This window comes from Triplophysa dalaica, chromosome 2 (assembly GCF_015846415.1).
Source record: "Triplophysa dalaica isolate WHDGS20190420 chromosome 2, ASM1584641v1, whole genome shotgun sequence".
Lineage (NCBI taxonomy): Eukaryota > Metazoa > Chordata > Actinopteri > Cypriniformes > Nemacheilidae > Triplophysa > Triplophysa dalaica.
This window is the reverse complement of record NC_079543.1, coordinates 17872469-17891751: the sequence shown is the minus strand read 5'-3', so window position 1 is coordinate 17891751 and position 19283 is coordinate 17872469. Positions and strand designations below refer to the sequence as shown.

Genomic DNA, 19283 nt, shown 5'->3' with positions numbered 1-19283 from the left:
ATGCGCGTTTCACTTAGTTTTGTCGTGGCCACGAGATATTAACTCGTGGGAACGTGATAATATGACGAGACCACGACATATTATCTCGAGGGAACGTGATATTATGTTGTCGCCACGACATCAGCATGTTGAGGTAACGCCATCCTTATGTTGTGGCCACGCGATGTTAAGTCGTTCCCTCAAGATCCTATAACGTGGGAACGACATCCGTATCTCGTGCCCACGACTTCTTACGTTGAGGGAACAACATCAGTATCTCGTGGCCACGACTTCTTATGGCACGTTGATCAACAGAGAATCAACATGGATCAGCACGATTTTTTTTATTTTTTAAGGCAACGCAACATTGAGGAGGAAAACATAGCCCAAATCGAACAAGACAAGGTGATGGGACATGTATTTGCTTATAAATATGTAAGAGGGCCAGTTTTTAAATGTGTTTATGTGTGTCATATCGTGTTCACACCACATGTACGCCACGCGATTCTTTTCAAATAAAGAATTCAGCTTGTGCTGTATTGCTGCTGCAGCTAGTGTGGACAAAGTCTTTAAATAACATGGAAAAATAACTAGTGCGTTGAGACGTTGGGCATGTAGATGTGACACTCTCAAAATATAAGTGTTTTGCTGAGATAAATTTTTGTTTTCTTTCTTTCTAATGTAATTTCATTTTATTTTGACTGAACGAATTGAATAGTTCACAAAGAAGCGCAATTACATGCTGTTTTAAAATGGACACAAGGTGGCACCACCTCGCGGCAGCGTTACACTGGGACTCTTAGTAATGCGCAGAGCAAGAGGAGCTCATAATCCGAGTGATTGGAGCATGAGCTGCTGTTGTCCTGCGTCGCTGATTTCTTTTCAATATTTTCAATATTTCCAGGTTAGTTATACAACTTTTATATGACAAGAGATGTTAAGAAACTAGTATGAATCCCTGGTGATGTGTTGTCAATAAGGCAAAAGTATGTAAAGTGCGTAAACGGTTCAATTTGATGTTACGTAGTTGAGGAAATGGCGGCCAACGGCCTCATCTATTGTTTTATTTGACTTGTTTCTTGCGGCTCCTGGGCATTTGTGTGAAAAGTAGCTGTGTATGTGTGGTTCAATGTTTAAAGAGTATTAAATTAATACTAATGTGCAGAGTAAGACCAGTTACGGCCGCAGCCGTGTTTAAATGCGCACATGTTAATATTAGACAACGAGACAGTTTTCGTTCATAGGATTGGGTGCCTTGTTATGAGGCAGAAATGTTTACTATGGACGTTGGTATCTATATAGAGTTGTGTAATACAGCTTAACTGCAAATGATGATTATTCTGTTATAAAAAAGTGAACACTTATAAAATGTATGGTGATACAAAAATATTCTATTGATGATAGACAGAAAATGTGAGTTAAAAGGAAAATGGTTGTCTTGTGGTTCATACAAATTTTCTATGTTGGGAAAATATGGGAGGAGACGTTTATGTGAAAACAGACTTTGGAAGAAAATATGGCTTCATGTTATTCAAATGTGGATATAACCTGTGCTCAATGTAAAGCAGAAAAAATAACAGAAATAATTCATGATTGCAGATATAATGTTAAAATGATGTTAGAAATAAAAGATAATCCGAGTGATTGGAGCATGAGCTGCTGTTGTCCTGCGTCGCTGATTTCTTTTCAATATTTTCAATATTTCCAGACTCCTATCAGAGGGTTATCTATATATCTGTCAGCGGAGACCTAGCTGGGACCCGCTACATAGACACGTATGTGTTTTAAGGAAATTCGTTCGCACTTTATGAAGCCCGTAAACAAGATCGTGCAAAATTCATACGAACTAGCCACCTTCGTTCAAATTACCCTAAAATTGTGTTGAACAAGCATATTACGTTCATATGCAATGAAACCATGCATTACACAGAACTGGCATTTGTAAATGAGTTAGAGAAGAATAAGTGTTTAATCCCAAATTTCCGTGACATTCCGCGCTTTATTTTTATGCCCTCATGCCACATCGTGGCGGAAAAAGTGGAAGCTGGCAGAACATCTAGCAATAAAGGATTATATTGCAAGCTCTCCTCGTATTTATAATTTTTTTTTGTGCTGCAATAATTATCAGAATTGACTCATTGATTTCAATTGAATTCATAATGTTTGTCAAATGGATACAAACAAGGTATTTTGATTGTCTTCTTTCTCGTGGACGCACATTTTCTTTCTACCGGTGATTGGCGTTATATATCCTCGTTTTGTCCGTAACATTTACATTAAGGAATTTAGCAGACGCTTTCATTGCAAAGTGACTTACAAAATCGAGGAAACAATGAGGCTTTAATTCTTAAGGAGTCCACTATAATACAAAAACTGCTATCACAACCATTAAAAGTGCTTGGCAGTATCTGCACGCAAAACATGCCTCATCATTTGAATGTTATTCAATTATGTGGCAAATTTCCACATAAAATGGTTGCATTGATATTTTTTCTAATAATGTTTTTGGATGAAATCAAACTTTTTCTGTTGGATTTATCACAATCACTGAACTAATATGATTAAGTCAAACTTGGCTATATACGGCCTAATGTATTTGTTATTCAAATCAAACGTATATACTTTATACTAAACCAATGTGTTTTCAGTCAATCAAAATACACTGAACATATTACACTCACCTAAACTGTTTTCATACTGATTTAATCTTGAACAATATTCTTGAATAAAAAATTCTTTACGCAAAATTTTTTTTACCGAAATATGCGCTTTTTGTTTTAGACTTAATGCATGCTCAATAAGGATTCAATAAATTGGTAATGAAAACAGGAGTCAAGAGTACTTTCTTTCAAATTTCGAGAAGTAAAAAATTATTCAATGTATTTAATTTAGCAATGTAATTGTATTTTCCAAATTTAATGCATATAGAACACCTATACTTAAACTGAGATGAGAGAATGGCGTCGCCTAGCTGCCTAAAAATGCATCTTAGAAGTGGAAAATTACTTTGATCCAAAAATCAACACGAAATTACAAACCGTTTTAATAAACGTAATCGCTTAGGAACCTCTTAGACAAAAGGCTAGGCTTTGCAGCCAGCCTGATGACTGGTTTTACACGACAAAGCACGTGAAACAATATTAACATGATAATCGCCAACTAGCTCGAGTGTTTATGCATGTTCTCTAGGTTTTTTTTTTGTGTGCAGTCTGCTTTATTATTGTTTTTGTTCGTGTGCTAAAAATGCTTTTGTTCTGCACCCTTTAACTCCAGTAATCTCGGGATATCATGTAAGTTAGTTGTGAATATAGCTTAGCCCTATTATCAGCTATATGTTCAAATAATTTATTAATAAAAATGCCATTTACTAATACTTGTATGTTGTGTGTAGCTATCGCTGCACAAATTTTGGCTAAATTTTAACTAAATATATTAGCCTATATAAGTTGTATTTTACTTTATTTTCGTTTGACAATTTATATTTAGCTTAAGATGCAGTGTTAGCCATGGCCCGGCCACTTTAGTAAACTGTGCCCTCTCACTTTTTGAAATGATAATAAACGGAATCGTTTAATATTTGCCACATGAATTTGATGAACACGGATTAAAGAAACAATACCAGCAGGACCATATATGGCGTCTGTTTTATTTCCAGATTCCGTCTTTCTCTGCGTGTATTCTGGCCTGAAATTATTTAACTATTCAGAATTCTTCTTAAGAGGTTAATTATTTTTTGTCAAGCGAAAAGCGTGCACACTAAGAATTGCTGGGTTAGAAAATAACCCAACCTTAACCCAGCTGCTGGGTAACTATGGGACAGAACACGCGCTGGGTTATTTTGACCCAAGTGCTGGGTTGAACCATTTGACCCAAAATGCTGGATTGTTTGTTTGACCCAACTAGTGGGTCGGGTTAACTGTGTTTCTGGGTTAACATAACCTAAACATTGGGTTATATGTTTTCCCAATGCCTTGCTACTTTTATATTTACCAATAAAAATAAATAATCTCAAGGGAATGTAAAATTATTATATTTTTTCTGTAATACAATTACACAAAACAAATGCAATTGTAAATATGCATTTTTATTAACTTTATTTCTTTACATTTATTGAATGGGTGCAATTGTCATACATTTCATCCAACACCTACAGACACATAAAAACAAGTTTTTGTAGATCAGTTTCTTTAAAAACACAAAACTGGGTGAATTAGGCACTGTAGATTCCTATTCTATATGTCAACATTGCAGCATTAGCACACTCAAAAATATATTATTGGCACATGAGAATCAGTCCAAACAGTGTGCCATTAAAACTAAGCCAAACAAAGACTCCAAACAACAGACAATACATGTGAAAACTTAAAGCATGTTACAAGTGTCCTCAAAAACTTCCCTCTTCACTCATGTCCATCAATACGATAAACTGCATGCCGGAGAAATTTCTAAGTAGGAAGAGACTGCTTAGTTAACATCAAGCACAGAAAAGGACTTGAAACAGATCAACTGAGCAACAAATCAGTTTCAATGGCATGTCCCGAAAAAATGGTGAAGGTCTGGGATGTCGTTGCTGCCTCGTCCCAAAGGCACAAAATGTGCAGAATACGTCACTGTTCTCTGCATTTTGCAAGTATTCCACCATGAAAGTCCCCACCTGTTAAATATATGACAGTTAGTCTTAAAACATAACTAAAATTTAAGTTAAAATGCATTTAATGAACAAACACAGAGGCCTTATAAAAATGCTAATTTTAGCACGTCACAGACACTTGAAAAAATATCCCCTTAGATCAAATTTTGTATGAAATTATCTAATTCTGACTAAACATTACAAAGCCATACAGTAGGCAAATATTAACCGAACTATACCATGTATTTCTGCCCTAAGGCTAGTTCATACATTTCCATGAGGATTTAACGTGAAGGATAAAAACCTTTTAAAGTAAAAATATACACACGTACACACATATATTTATAACATAACGATAAAGCGATTGTTAAGGACTTTTTTGTAAAAAAAATAGCATGCTAAGCTGCTAAATTACTTAACGTTAATCAATCACAGAATAAAACACTTCCTCCGCACAGAGACAGATCAAATACTGCATTAAACAGTAAAATCAGTGTGCTCTTACCACAAGTTATTAAAAATAATAATATTATCATATTCATTTACCTTATAAAATCAGCTTGCTGTGATGTGTGTTGCCATCTGACAAGGAGACGCGTGAAGGATGCAGAAGGTTCGATGAAGTGGAAAAATGAACAAACCGGTTGGGTTAAAATAACCCAACCCAGCTGTTCAGTGGTGAAATAACCCCTACAATCCATTTGACCCAGCATGAGCAACCCAACTGTGTGTTTACAGTACCTCAAACAACCCAAAATTATGACCCAGCACAATTAACCCAAAAATGTGTTTACAGAAATAACCCAGCATTTTTTAGAGTGTGTCTAAAAACATGAAACGTATACAATTAAACAACAATTATTAAAAGTTTAAGTCAAACATTTTATAAAAACAAACATTTCATTATTTCAAAATCTAAAGATACTAAGATAGAGGACATCTGTTTAGTGTACAGTTGTGAATTGTTGTGTTCAGATTTGAAATTATAACAAAAGAAATTGAGCTATTGATTACATTTCATAATTTTCACCCTGAATGTAGTGAATTAGAAATGCACAAGTTTTAAGCAATAATTGTAATCACTTGTTTCATTCAACAGATTGATGTATCTGTAATACCATTGATGTCAGAGAGAGAGCTAGCCAAGTACATTCCCTGTTATGGGGACAGAGTGGCAGTAGTGGCCTTTTGTCGAAAAACGCAAGATTCCATTTCAAATACAGACAGAAAAAGTAACTTGTTTGAGAGGTTAAGGAAACGAGTATGCACCACAAGTACCAAAGAAGAACATCAACAACATATTTCAAAACGATATGTTGGAAACTCAAATGCCAAGAAGAAATCTAAGCGTGTGGAACTGGGCTGGATGAACTTCAGTGCAAGAGAAAATGACTTCAAACAAGTTCGGTCTGCTAAAGGTGGAGGAACCAGGCATGTTTCTATGGATGTGAAGTCAACAGTTAGAGATGTACAGAAACTAGCAGAGGGGCTCTTTTTTCCAAATGGTAAATCCAAACATAACTGAAAAGTCTTGACAGCAGCATTCGAGATTTCTCCCACAGAATGGTTGAATCAGAATTTACCATTGAAGATTTGTATGAAGAAACAAAGGTAAAAATTCTCAGACTTTATCTTTTTACCAAAACCAACAATAGAGAAAGTACTGCAGAGAATTCTGACACAAACCCTGAACCAGATGTCATGTTCACCGAGGGCGCCCAAGATGATGGTCAATCATCTAGCAGCTCTGGCATCAAAGAATGTGAAACAGTTGACCTCACAACTTTAGAAGAGTCAGAGGAGACTAGTTTTATGTTACACAGTCCACTTTATATCATGGACCAGCAAATATCAGTCATGCAGACTGAGACGGTGTTCGATTACATGGAGACAGAAAACAGTGATGATATAATGCAAGAGCAAATGGCAGCACTGATTCAGGAAACTTCTGAAAATGTGAACACAGTGCAAGAAGTATGGAGTCAAGAGGCTTTCAACACCAATACCCCAGCACAGAACGTAAGGATTGCAACTGATGTGGAAGAGTCGCCATTTGAGGACTCATTTGACAATGTGGTCACAATTGGAGAAGGTTTAAGTGATGTTGGGACTTTGGAGGATACAATTCCACTTGAGGATCCTCCAAAAACAATTATTTTGGTGCGAAGAGGACAAGCTCTTTGTGATTTGATGCAAGCTTTCAGTGACCCAGCATTAATGGACAAAGAGATCAGTATTCGAATGAAACTCCCTAATGGACAGATTGAAGAAGGTGTTGGTCCAGGTGTTTTTCGTGACTGCTTGTCTGAATTCTGGGATGAATTCTATTCTAGGTGTGCTTTAGGCACCGATGTCAAGGTCCCATTTCTAAGACACGAATTTCAGAGTAATGAATGGCAAGCTGTTGGGAGAATATTGCAACCTGGTCTCATGGGTAAGACGACCTCTGCACACTTTTTGCAGCGCCACTAAATACGTTCTAGCAGGTACATATTTCTACAGTTTTACGACACGAAAGTCCACTGGGGGCGCTAAAGAGAAGACCTCTGTGTGACACATCGATGACGGTCGACTCCACATACAACACGATTGAGCGTCAGAGGTATGTACAGTATATCACATTATCCTAATGCTGTCTGCGTTATTTTAGTGAAATTGTAAAGTGTCACGTTGTTTTACTGAAACATGTTTGCTCTAATGGTAACTAAACTGTAACGTTAGAATCATGCGACTGCCCGTGACGCCAGTAGGACAGTTAAGTGAAGCTAACGCATGAGTAATTTAGCTAGCGTTAGCCACCGCCGACAATTAAAGTTTTTTTTTACAATTACCTTTACGAATTCTGCGGTAGATTTAGTAGCTATGTGGCTTGTTATCCGGTAAGCTTAATAAAGCTTTTGGCGACCTTTGAAAATATAAATAGATCGCTTTATAATTCAGTTTATTGTTCGCAGTGGTGGACAGTAATGACGTTTTTATCTTTTTACTCCGCTATATTACATAAAGCATATCGTTACTCCTTATTTGGAAATAAAGAAATTACGATGTGCCCCTCATGAAAGAAATGATTATTTTTAACGAACCGGGTAAATCGGTTCGCAAATCACGCCAAATGATTCATCTACGATTGTATGAACAACTCAATGATTCAAATGAGCCGTTCATAGCGAGTCTTCAGTGAACTGAATTCACGCGCGCGTGCGCGCTATAAGTAAGTTACTCATGTCCAGTTTAAGGATAATCTTTGTAACTGAAAATCACACTTAGGTCAAAACCTACAGTTGTTGGTGTAGTCTTAATCTGCAGACATCGTTGAATGTGGACACATCGAAGTCAATTTGAAATGTTTAAGTGAAAAGACGAAATATTATAGTAACAGAAGTTAAAAAGTAATTTAAACGCATGCATCATTCATCATCCCAGTTGATGTGGTATTATAATGTTATGCATTTATCCATGCGTGACCTCTGTTTTTAACTTGTTTTTCAACACATTACATACGTGACAAGCACTAAGCCGAAATAACTTATTTATTTATTTATATGAAAATGTTTCTAACCTGAGAAACTACATGATGGAATAAGAAAGGACGTGATGTACATACTTACTATCAGTGATACCTGCTGGGGTCGTTTTACCCCACAGACTAGGTTTAATAAATAATTATGGAAAAATATGGTCCATAAAATGTAATCCCTTAATACAGTTTGTATTCTTATGTCAAATATAACTCAGATTTTCTGCAAAACGTCAAGCTTTAAAACACTTTTCCATTAACCAATGAAAATTGGTTGTATTTGTCTATTGGCATAGTTGTAATTAGGCTAAATTACATTTTAAAATACTTTTAATCAGACTACAGGTAATTCAAAAACGTACAGTGAAACGTTGAACTATCAGGTTAGTCTTTCCATGTAGCACCAACTTGTGCCAATGCCATGCTTGCATATGAGTACATATTACTACATTTATTTATGTATTGAACATGCATTTTATGTAGCAGCCGTACCTGCCACAGAATGAGTGGTGCTCGAGCTAAAGATAACTGCCCATGTGGTTGGACTTTAAAGTAACAACCTCGTTTTAAAAAGTTAATTTATGTTATAATGATATGTAACGTAACAATTTGACCCCTTTTTACTGGATCATATGGTACAAAAATATGTTGTATTACTTTTTTCTTCTATTTAGAGATGCCGGGAAACACACAGAAATTGTGCCCCGGGTGCAACACCCTGATAAGTGTTGCATTCAAGACATGCCCACTCTGCAAACAACTCCAGCCGTACAAAACAAAAGTTGCAAAAAAGAGATGCAACTTTCAAAATAAGAAGGCTGAATGGAAGAAGTCAATCGAGAAAAACAACAACAGGACAGTTGTACTTAATAGCTGCCATGTAATGGTAAGTTTAGGTCAGGGATAAGCATACAAATAGGCCGATTCATGGGGTCAACTCAGTAAACGTAGTAAAGTTAAACGGTCAATTGTCATGTTTCCATGCAGCTGTCAAGTAAACTTTTATGAAATGTGAAAAAAAAAGAAAATATGAATCACATGTGTTTCCATCAACTGGTTTTGAGTGAATAAATTCCTGCAACGGGATCCTTCCGCCATGAGGCCGTCCCGTTCCCCCCCCGGGAAAAATACATTGATGAAAACATGGCTGATGAAGCAGAAATAAATATGTTAGTGATAGCATTTTGATGAATATTTAGTTACAAACCAGTAGTAATTAATTTCTTGATATAAGTAGACATGGGCTGGTATGAGATTTTGGTGCTATAATAACCTTGCTCAATGAATACCACGGTTTCACGGTATTGCTATTACAACACTAAAATGTGTTACCTTCAAATGTATGCATATACATAGAGACTGGACACAATTCATTTCAGTTTGAACCATAACTTGTGTGTCAGGTAAAAATAAAGCCTTAAAATTAAAATATTCTTAAAAAAAAAATATATATATATATATATTAGACATAAACATCAAACATTGAATTACATGATTAAACAATCTATTCTTATGCAAACACAGCTCTTACCTTAGAAACTGTATCACATAATTTTTTTTGTGGTTTTGAAACCTTAACTCTTTTAAACCTTGGTATACCTTGAAACCGGTATGCGGCCCATGCCTACGTATAAGTGGCACATTTTAAGAGTTTTTTTCCAATGACCATAAAAATGAAATGAAATTAATATTTTAGTCAAATTATTTCATTCTATGCATGTTTTTTTAATTTAAAGTTTTTATTTCAGCTTGACAAACTTGCTGCCCTTGATTTCTTCCCCATACTACTTTTGGGAAAGAAATTAAAGGGAAAGTTGGTGGCCGATGCCATCCTTGGAGGGGATTACGTTTTGGATCCCGATTTGTTTCAGAGGGTTAAATTGATGTATGAAGCAGTGCTAAAGAGTACGTTTTTTTTACTAATATTAAGGTCTGTAATCTGGAAACACTGATAATCCACATGTTTCATTCTCTTTATTTTTCATATGGATGCAAAGGGTGAACCATTACATTTAGCCATAATAGGATAAAGCAGCATGTGGTGGCTCTATTGCAAAACAATACTATTGCCTGAAGTCAACAAAATAGATAAACAGTATTAGGCAGACTGTTTTGTGACAATAATTACAATTGATGGGAGAAGACATGTTTTAGGTCTATCAATTGCCCCTGATTTAAGTTAAGGGTAAAAAATGATCTACCTATTCCTGATAGGGGCAGTATACTGCACATGTAGTTTATGCTTTCTGGCTCATAGCCTTTGGTAAGAATTGATCTTCCTGTGGAAACAATGTTCTGAAGCTAGCGTTCTTTAAATTTTGGCCATGGGCCAGATCATTGATAGCTCAGGAGACCTGGATGTAATCTCGTTATTGTTTCATTTATGTATCCATTTAATCACAGATTTTGCTCCATTTCCTTAAAACAATCAGTTTGAGACAGAGAAGATATGAGGAACTCTATTGTAAACTTTTACCGTAGATAAAAAGAAAGATCTACTACATTTCCCTCTCCACAACAGCTTTGAACAGTCTGCTTCTCATAAATTAGTTAGGAACATTTCAGCCTCCTTCACAAACACCAATGTTGTCTTGTGGGAGAAACAGAAAATGTAATATTAATTTAAGTATAAACTCTGCTTGACTATTTATCCTGTTGAGACTTCACCTTAAACACCTTTGGAGAAATTTGGTTCTAAAAAGTGATAGAAGCATGAGAATACATTTAATATTTTGGGGTTGGATACCTCCTCTTTATATAAAACTAGTTGCAGCTTCTTTAGCATTATCCCCCTGTCATAATCATGAAAATTTAGAATGCTCTGATCAAAAGCTAAGTACAGTATTGCCTTGATGACTAGATCTCTTGACATATACCGTAGATCCTTAATGGCTCTTTTCAATCATAACATAACACAACACACATGTAATGTAGAAACCAATACTATTATAAAAACTAGCCTCTTACACTTGCATTCAGATCATCTTTGTGTTTTTAATAATTAGTCATATGCAAAGTTCTTAATTTTGATCTTTGTCTTGTCTGCAAGTTCATTGTCAAAGACAGAAGAAGGCCACAAGTAGCACAGAAACTACTGACCCTCCAGAAGCTACTGCCACCAGCCCTCCAGAAGCTGCTGCCACCAACCCCCCAGAAGCTGCTGCCACCAGCCCCCCAGAAGCTGCTGCCACCAACCCCCCAGAAGCCGCTCCCACCAGCCCCCCCAGAAGCTGCTGCCCCCATTCCCCCAGAAGCTGCTGCCACCAGCCCCCCAGAAGCCGCTCCCACCTGTCCCCCAGAAGCTGCTGCCACCAACCCCCCAGAAGCCGCTCCCACCAGTCCCCCAGAAGCTGCTGCCCCCATTCCCCCAGAAGCTGCTGCCACCAGCCCCCCAGAAGCCGCTCCCACCAGCCCCCAAGAAGCTACTGCCACCAGCCCTCCAGAAGCCACTGCCACCAGCCCCCCAGAAGCCACCAGCCCTCCAGAAGCCACTGCCACCAGCCCCCAAGAAGCCACCAGCCCTCCAGAAGCCACTGCCACCAGCCCCCAAGAAGCCACCAGCCCTCCAGAAGCCACTGCCACCAGCCCCCAAGAAGCCACCAGCCCTCCAGAAGCCACTGCCACCAGCCCCCAAGAAGCCACCAGCCCTCAAGAAGCCACTGCCACCAGCCCCCAAGAAGCCACCAGCCCTCCAGAAGCCACTGCCACCAGCCCCCCAGAAGCTACCGGTATTGATATCACAGGCTCATCAGAAGCCACAAGACCCCAGGCCCAGAAGGCCAAAAATAGACCAAGAAATGAAGTACACTGTATGTCCTTAATACTCAGTAAAGTGTGTCTGAACTCTTGACATTCTTAAGAAGTAATAACTTACTGTATAATAAAGTGTGATGTCTTGATGCAGATCCAGTCCAACAGATGGAAGCCAGCAAGAAAAAGAAAAAGTGTTAAGTACATTTTCTGTATATACATTTGCATCAGTAGCTTTCCTGTAGCCCATTGGTAAGAGCTTTGCATTAACAGCTTTGGATAAAAGCGTCTTCCAAATGAATAAATGTAAATGTACATTAATATGATTTATTAACTACTCTTTGATTCTGCAGTCGCTGTTTGGTTTTATTTGTAGCAATATACTTATTTCAAAATAATATTGCCTATCTTTCAGATGAGTGTCCAGAATGCTGTAGGAGAGTGAGCCAAAACAACTTTGATTACTCCAAGGTTTTGAAAAAAAGAGTGAGAGAGGTTTGTCTTTCCAAAGCATTTTCACACAGTCTTGCATTATATCGATGTACTTGCAGTCATAGACTACTTAAAAAATCTGCTTAAAATCCTTCCAACCATCTCATCTGCCCCAACACTGCTTAGCGTCAAATTGTAAAATTGATAACCAGACTAAAAATACAACATGAGATGAACCACTCTACCCAGTATTTTCAGATTGGATTAACTTCAGGTTTTTTCTTTGGTATAACAATTGTGATTCATAAACCAACAATGACAACAGGCAAAGAAAAACTATTATGTAAAAGATAAGGGTGAATAGTCCAGCTAAAGCATACACTGATCACCATAATGGTGACTTAATAAAATAAATTCACATTGAGCTAACATATTACTAACATAATAACATAGTGACATCACTATGATCATCCCATGACCTCATGTGTTGACTGTGTAGTTATGTTGCCGTTTATTTAATGCTAGTTATTCTAGGCCTTTGTTGTTGTCTGACCAGTTGAAACCTACGATTACACACTGTTCTGTAAATTAACATACTTTGATTTTCCTTCATAGCCTTCATACCTTTTGCAAGTATTGACATGAACCTTTAAAACATTCTTACATTTAATTAATAATGGTCTTAAAATTGTCTTAAATATCTTTAATTTTACTTGTTGAAACTTGCAGAAGCCCTGAAAATGTTAGAGCATAGATAAAAAAGGATAACACTCTGGACATGCTGAATGTGAAGTTAACATGAATTGAAACTGAATCACTTTGAATTCTTTGTATTTAATAAAAACGCATTTGGCCCCAACAATGTATTCATGTGATTGTTACTGAGCTGGATCATGACATCATTGTTTTCTTCAAAGCTGCTGTTTTGACAGATGAACTAAGTAAAAACTAATCAATAAAGACTGAACTTAATAATGCTGGACATTGCCACCCGTTTTTCTAGAGCTGCTACACAATTTATATTGTAAATAAGCAGTATTTAAATAAAGGTTACATGATGACATAACATGATATGTTAGGACTTTACCACTGTACATTTTACCATCACAATTGCAAGATTTGTGCCATGACGCACATGGCTGGATTTTGTGTTGTGGAAAGTTGTGTTGTGATCATGCTTGTTTTTTGTTTGTTCTATAGGGAACAGAGGAGGTCCTCATTCGTTGGGTTCCATGCAAGACCTGGTACGTGTACTAATCGACGGTTTATTACATACAGACCATATACAACAGTTTTAATATTTGGGTAACAGTAACAATGTCAATAGTTCACTGAAATGTTAAAATATTTTCAATTGTTATATTTCATAAAGTGATATAACAGTTTGCTTGCCTGACAGAGTCACTCAGCAAATGTAAATTTTTACTCAAAACGTTGTCTCTTACAGTGGGACCAAATGGAAGGACTCATGGGAGCCTTCTTCTTTTCTTGAAGAATGAATTAGAAATATGTAAATTAATTTAAAAATGGGGCTTGTTGTTCATTGCCTAAAATGTATATTCCTTCAGGAATAACCTAATAAAAATCAGTTTTGTATGCATCATTATTGGACATGGTATGTCACTTACAGTATGTCTTGAAAATTTAATGGTGCATGTGTTGCCTTTTAAACTTCCAAAATGTTGCTGTTCAATATGAAATTGAGTCCATGTGCAAGAGCAATTCAGCTGTCCTGCCTGCACCCCAGCAATGCTTACATATTGGTTGAAGGAAACATTACTGTTTAAAGTGTATTGCAAGGTATTCTAGAATCTACACATTCACACATGAATGGCAAAATACACAACTATGTATTGTACACCAAGTTACCTTTATCCATGTCAAATCTTAAATGTTAGTTCCATTTGTTCTTGTTTTTTTTAGATCTGAAAGTGGTCGGGATGTGAATACATTTCAGAATGTATAGTTATTTGAACACAAATTATTCTTTCCTTTTTCATATACCTATTTGATACAATTCTTACATCATGACATAATGATCATTTGTCAGTTACGATTTTTCGACAATGTAGGTTATTGGAATATGCATTTGTGTTGGGGCTTGGTTGGCAGCCAGAGAGAATTCCCACAAATCCTGCAAGAAGGTTTATGAGGAGCAACTGGAGTTGGCTGTCTGCAGGCACGTTGAGCAGAGAACATCACAATGCTGCTGGTTCCATCTTAGGGCAGGAAGTGGAGAAGTAGTTGGTATGCTATGTAGATGTGCAATCATACAGTATATAGTATTTGGATAAAAGACCAGAAGAAGCCATGGCAGTTGTAGTTCTATCTTTTGATCTATTATTCATTGGCGGTGCAATAATTATGCATTCAAAGCATCAAAAAGATTTAATATTGGCAAATAATTACATTAAATAGAAATACCTAAGAAAGACAAATGTTTCTATTTACAAGAAACATGTTAATGGCTTCACATAAAATGGACAGGACTGAACAGTATAAACTGTATTATGGTGATAAAAATATCAGATAACAAATAATGATTCATACTAATAATAATAATTCTTCTCATCATTTTAGACTTCTAAAGCTATATAGATCCCCCTTGGGACCTGGAAACCCTGAATGCTCACCTTCACCTGGAAATGAGAGCATGGGCAGATGGTAAGAAAAGGATGAACATCATCTGACATTTGTGTCAATCCCTTTTTTTCAGGAGAAACTGACTATCCAATATTATTGTAAAAAGGAATCATGATATGATCACCATGTTATTCTGCAGAAGTAATCACAAATGAAATGCTTAACTATCACAATTTCACAAGCTCTCCATCCACATTTTAGTTCCTTTGTATGATATCGTGGAATTGGTTACATTGTAAAGAAACAATGCTATCACTAAAAAGATGTGAAAAAATACAAATAATTGTCCATGTGGCTATTTTTGACACAGAAGCAGGATAGTTTCTGATTGAAGGTCACACACATTCAGCAGTTGTTTGCTCGAACTTTCCATAAACATTTCAAAATATTTGAAATTTGCTTGTTTGTTGGACATTGTCTGCTGTATGGTGATTTTTCTTTCTGTTTTTCTATACAATTCCTCTACAGGTTTGGGTGACTTGACAAAGGATATGCAGTCAACTGTCTTCTCAATCGGTGCTACCACTCACTCAGTAGTCAACACAAACAGGCTGTAAATGCATACAGCAGTATAGCCGTTATGGAGGACATTGAGGACAACTCTCCGGTGCTGAAGATGTGCACAAAAAAGACTTTCCTTTCTATTAAACAGGCCTTTTTTTGAGGTGATTTACTCTAGATAGGGCTCATTACAAACCCAACTGTTTGAAAATAGTGCACTTTGATTTTTTATTTTTGAACTAAATCTACTAAGTGTTGTCACACATAGCTTACAGATAATCAAGGCCAAAGGTCCAGCACATATAGAATGGCAATTCTAAGCTTTTATTAAGATAAACTCAAAAATTGAAGAAGGAATTTGCAAACACTAATATTGGACTATTATTATTAATTTGGTTCAGCTTTTTTGTGACAACAAAGCTGTAGTTTCTCCAGACTGGCGTCACTACATAGCAAGTTAATCATGCTAATTTCTTAAATAATCCTATTACAAAGCATAATTTGTTTTTCACACGCTTAAATTGTACAGATTTTAAGGGAAAATATTTTGTGTATTATTGTGTGTGTGTGTGTATGTATGTAAGCTATGATTGCAATAGAATGTGGAAATGTCTTCATTTGTCTTGATGCATACATGCTGTTTGTCGTTTAAGCATACTTGTTGATGAACCCCATCAAATGGAATTTAAATCATAGATGTATTTCTATAATGATTTCCATATCGCATCATCCAAGTGTACATCAATATAGACATAAATCAAATCCACTTTCACTGACATTCTGTAAAACTGTACAGAGAAATGTATTAATTTGTCTTTATGCATATGTTCACTGCTGTAATAAACACAATAATAATGGCATAAATGTCTGCTGTGTGAACTTCCTATGAAAATAATATAACATTTGTCTGACTTTAGACTACTGCAGATGCTTACAAGTTCATGACTCATGCATACACACTGAGTCTTGGGTGTGGTACATACATATGTTCACTACTTTAATAAACACATTGTTGATGAAGGTTGCTCAAGTTTAGGAATAGGAATGTTGTACCATTCTTGTCTAATACAAGCTTCTAGTTGCTCTACTGTCTAAGGTCTTCTTTGTCGCATCTTCCTCTTTATGATGCACCAAATGTTTTCTATGGGTGAAGATCTGGACTTCAGGCAGGCCATTTCAGTAACTGGATTCTTCTACGCAGCCATGATGTTGTAATTGATGCATTATGTGGTCTGGCATTGTCATGTTGGAAAATGCAAGGTCTTCCCTGAAAGAGATGACATCTGGATGGGAGCATATGTTGTTCTAGAACTTGGATATACCTTTCAGCATTGATGGTGCCTTTCCGGATGTGTAAGCTGCCCATGCCACACTCATGCAACCCCATACCATCAGAAATGCAGGTTTCTGAACTGAGTGCTGATAACAACTTGGGTTATCTTTAGTCCGGATGACATAGCGTCCCAGTTTTCCAAAAAGAAACTCAAGTTTTGATTCGTCTGACCACAGAACAGTTTTCCACTTTGCCACAGTCCATTTTTAATGAGCCTTGGCCCAGAGAAAACGCCTACGCTTCACAATCGTGTTTAGATATAACTTCTTTTTTGACCTATAGAGTCTTAGCCGGCAACGGCGAATGGCACGGTGGATTGTGTTCACAGACAATGTTGTCTGCAAGTATTCCTGAGCCCATGTTGTGATTTGCATTACAGTAGCATTCCTGTATGTGATGCAGTGCCGTCTAAGGGCCCGAAGATAATGGGCATCCAGTATGGTTTTCCGGCCTTGACCTTTACGCTCAGAGATTGTTCCAGATTCTCTGAATCTTTGGATGATATTATGCACTGTTGATGATGATAAATTTAAACTCTTTGCAATTTTTCCCTGAGAAAGTCCTTTTTGATTTTGCTTCACTATTTTTCGCCGCAGCATTTGGGGAATTAGTGATCCTATGCCCATCTTGCCCTTTGAGAGACACTGCCACTCTGAGAGGCTCTTTTTATACCCAATCATGTTGCAAATTGGTCCTCTAGCTGTTCCTTTATATGTACACTTTTCCGGCATCTTTTTCCTACCTGTCCCAACTTTTTTGGAATGTGTACCTCTCATGAAATCCAAAATGAGCCCATATTTAGAATGACATTTCAAAATGTCTCACTTTCAACATTTGCCATTTAAACTCCGAAAATGTATTTTGTTTGGTCTTATTACAAGATTTCATTTCAATATTTCATGGAGACTGCCCGGTACCAGGCATTGTTTTAGTGAAACCTTTGGAACCCGACCTCACCCTTCATTGGCAATGCCATCAACAATGTGTTTATTAAAGTAGTGAACATATGTATGTACCACACCCAAGACTCAGTGTGTATGCATGAGTCATGAACTTGTAAGCATCTGCAGTAGTCTAAAGTCAGACAAATGTTATATTATTTTCATAGGAAGTTCACACAGCAGACATTTATGCCATTATTATTGTGTTTATTACAGCAGTGAACATATGCATAAAGACAAATTAATACATTTCTCTGTACAGTTTTACAGAATGTCAGTGAAAGTGGATTTGATTTATGTCTATATTGATGTACACTTGGATGATGCGATATGGAAATCATTATAGAAATACATCTATGATTTAAATTCCATTTGATGGGGTTCATCAACAAGTATGCTTAAACGACAAACAGCATGTATGCATCAAGACAAATGAAGACATTTCCACATTCTATTGCAATCATAGCTTACATACATACACACACACACACAATAATACACAAAATATTTTCCCTTAAAATCTGTACAATTTAAGCGTGTGAAAAACAAATTATGCTTTGTAATAGGATTATTTAAGAAATTAGCATGATTAACTTGCTATGTAGTGACGCCAGTCTGGAGAAACTACAGCTTTGTTGTCACAAAAAAGCTGAACCAAATTAATAATAATAGTCCAATATTAGTGTTTGCAAATTCCTTCTTCAATTTTTGAGTTTATCTTAATAAAAGCTTAGAATTGCCATTCTATATGTGCTGGACCTTTGGCCTTGATTATCTGTAAGCTATGTGTGACAACACTTAGTAGATTTAGTTCAAAAATAAAAAATCAAAGTGCACTATTTTCAAACAGTTGGGTTTGTAATGAGCCCTATCTAGAGTAAATCACCTCAAAAAAAGGGCTGTTTAATAGAAAGGAAAGTCTTTTTTGTGCACATCTTCAGCACCGGAGAGTTGTCCTCAATGTCCTCCATAACGGCTATACTGCTGTATGCATTTACAGCCTGTTTGTGTTGACTACTGAGTGAGTGGTACCACCGATTGAGAAGACAGTTGACTGCATATCCTTTGTCAAGTCACCCAAACCTGTAGAGGAATTGTATAGAAAAACAGAAAGAAAAATCACCATACAGCAGACAATGTCCAACAAACAAGCAAATTTCAAATATTTTGAAATGTTTATGGAAAGTTCGAGCAAACAACTGCTGAATGTGTGTGACCTTCAATCAGAAACTATCCTGCTTCTGTGTCAAAAATAGCCACATGGACAATTGTTTGTATTTTTTCACATCTTTTTAGTGATAGCATTGTTTCTTTACAATGTAACCAATTCCACGATATCATACAAAGGAACTAAAATGTGGATGGAGAGCTTGTGAAATTGTGATAGTTAAGCATTTCATTTGTGATTACTTCTGCAGAATAAAATGGTGATCATATCATGATTCCTTTTTACAATAATATTGGATAGTCAGTTTCTCCTGAAAAAAAGGGATTGACACAAATGTCAGATGATGTTCATCCTTTTCTTACCATCTGCCCATGCTCTCATTTCCAGGT

The 19283-nt window shown here is 36.6% G+C and overlaps 1 protein-coding gene across 7 annotated transcripts; it reads left to right on the top strand.

Annotated features, from left to right (window-relative positions):
* Window positions 1-750: 750 nt before the first annotated feature.
* LOC130434556 (uncharacterized) lies at window positions 751-16310 on the top strand. 7 transcript variants are annotated; one of them, XM_056764781.1, is made up of 10 exons: window positions 754-883; window positions 5709-7211; window positions 8801-9012; window positions 11176-11935; window positions 12031-12072; window positions 12292-12371; window positions 13509-13552; window positions 14381-14555; window positions 14889-14972; window positions 15420-16310. In XM_056764781.1, the coding sequence occupies exons 3-8, from the start codon at window positions 8803-8805 to the stop codon at window positions 14550-14552; spliced, it is 1308 nt and encodes a 435-aa protein (XP_056620759.1). In that variant the 5' UTR covers window positions 754-883; window positions 5709-7211; window positions 8801-8802; the 3' UTR covers window positions 14553-14555; window positions 14889-14972; window positions 15420-16310. The 7 variants fall into 7 exon arrangements, with proteins under 7 accessions (XP_056620798.1, XP_056620790.1, XP_056620784.1 ...); XM_056764806.1 differs by lacking the exons at window positions 14889-14972; window positions 15420-16310 and adding an exon at window positions 14232-14268 and having other exon boundaries at window positions 752-883; window positions 14381-14520; XM_056764789.1 differs by lacking the exon at window positions 12292-12371.
* The last annotated feature ends 2973 nt before the right edge of the window (window positions 16311-19283 follow it).

What these genes read in the sequence shown, in the direction of transcription:
- LOC130434556 (XM_056764781.1), top strand. Translation starts at nt 8,803, where the DNA reads ATGCCGGGAAACACACAGAAATTGTGCCCCGGGTGCAACACCCTGATA. An exon ending in ACCAAGAAATGAAGTACACT is followed by an intron (nt 11,936 to 12,030) that starts GTATGTCCTTAA and finishes GTCTTGATGCAG; the next exon opens with ATCCAGTCCAACAGATGGAA. An exon ending in CAGCAAGAAAAAGAAAAAGT is followed by an intron (nt 12,073 to 12,291) that starts GTTAAGTACATT and finishes CCTATCTTTCAG; the next exon opens with ATGAGTGTCCAGAATGCTGT.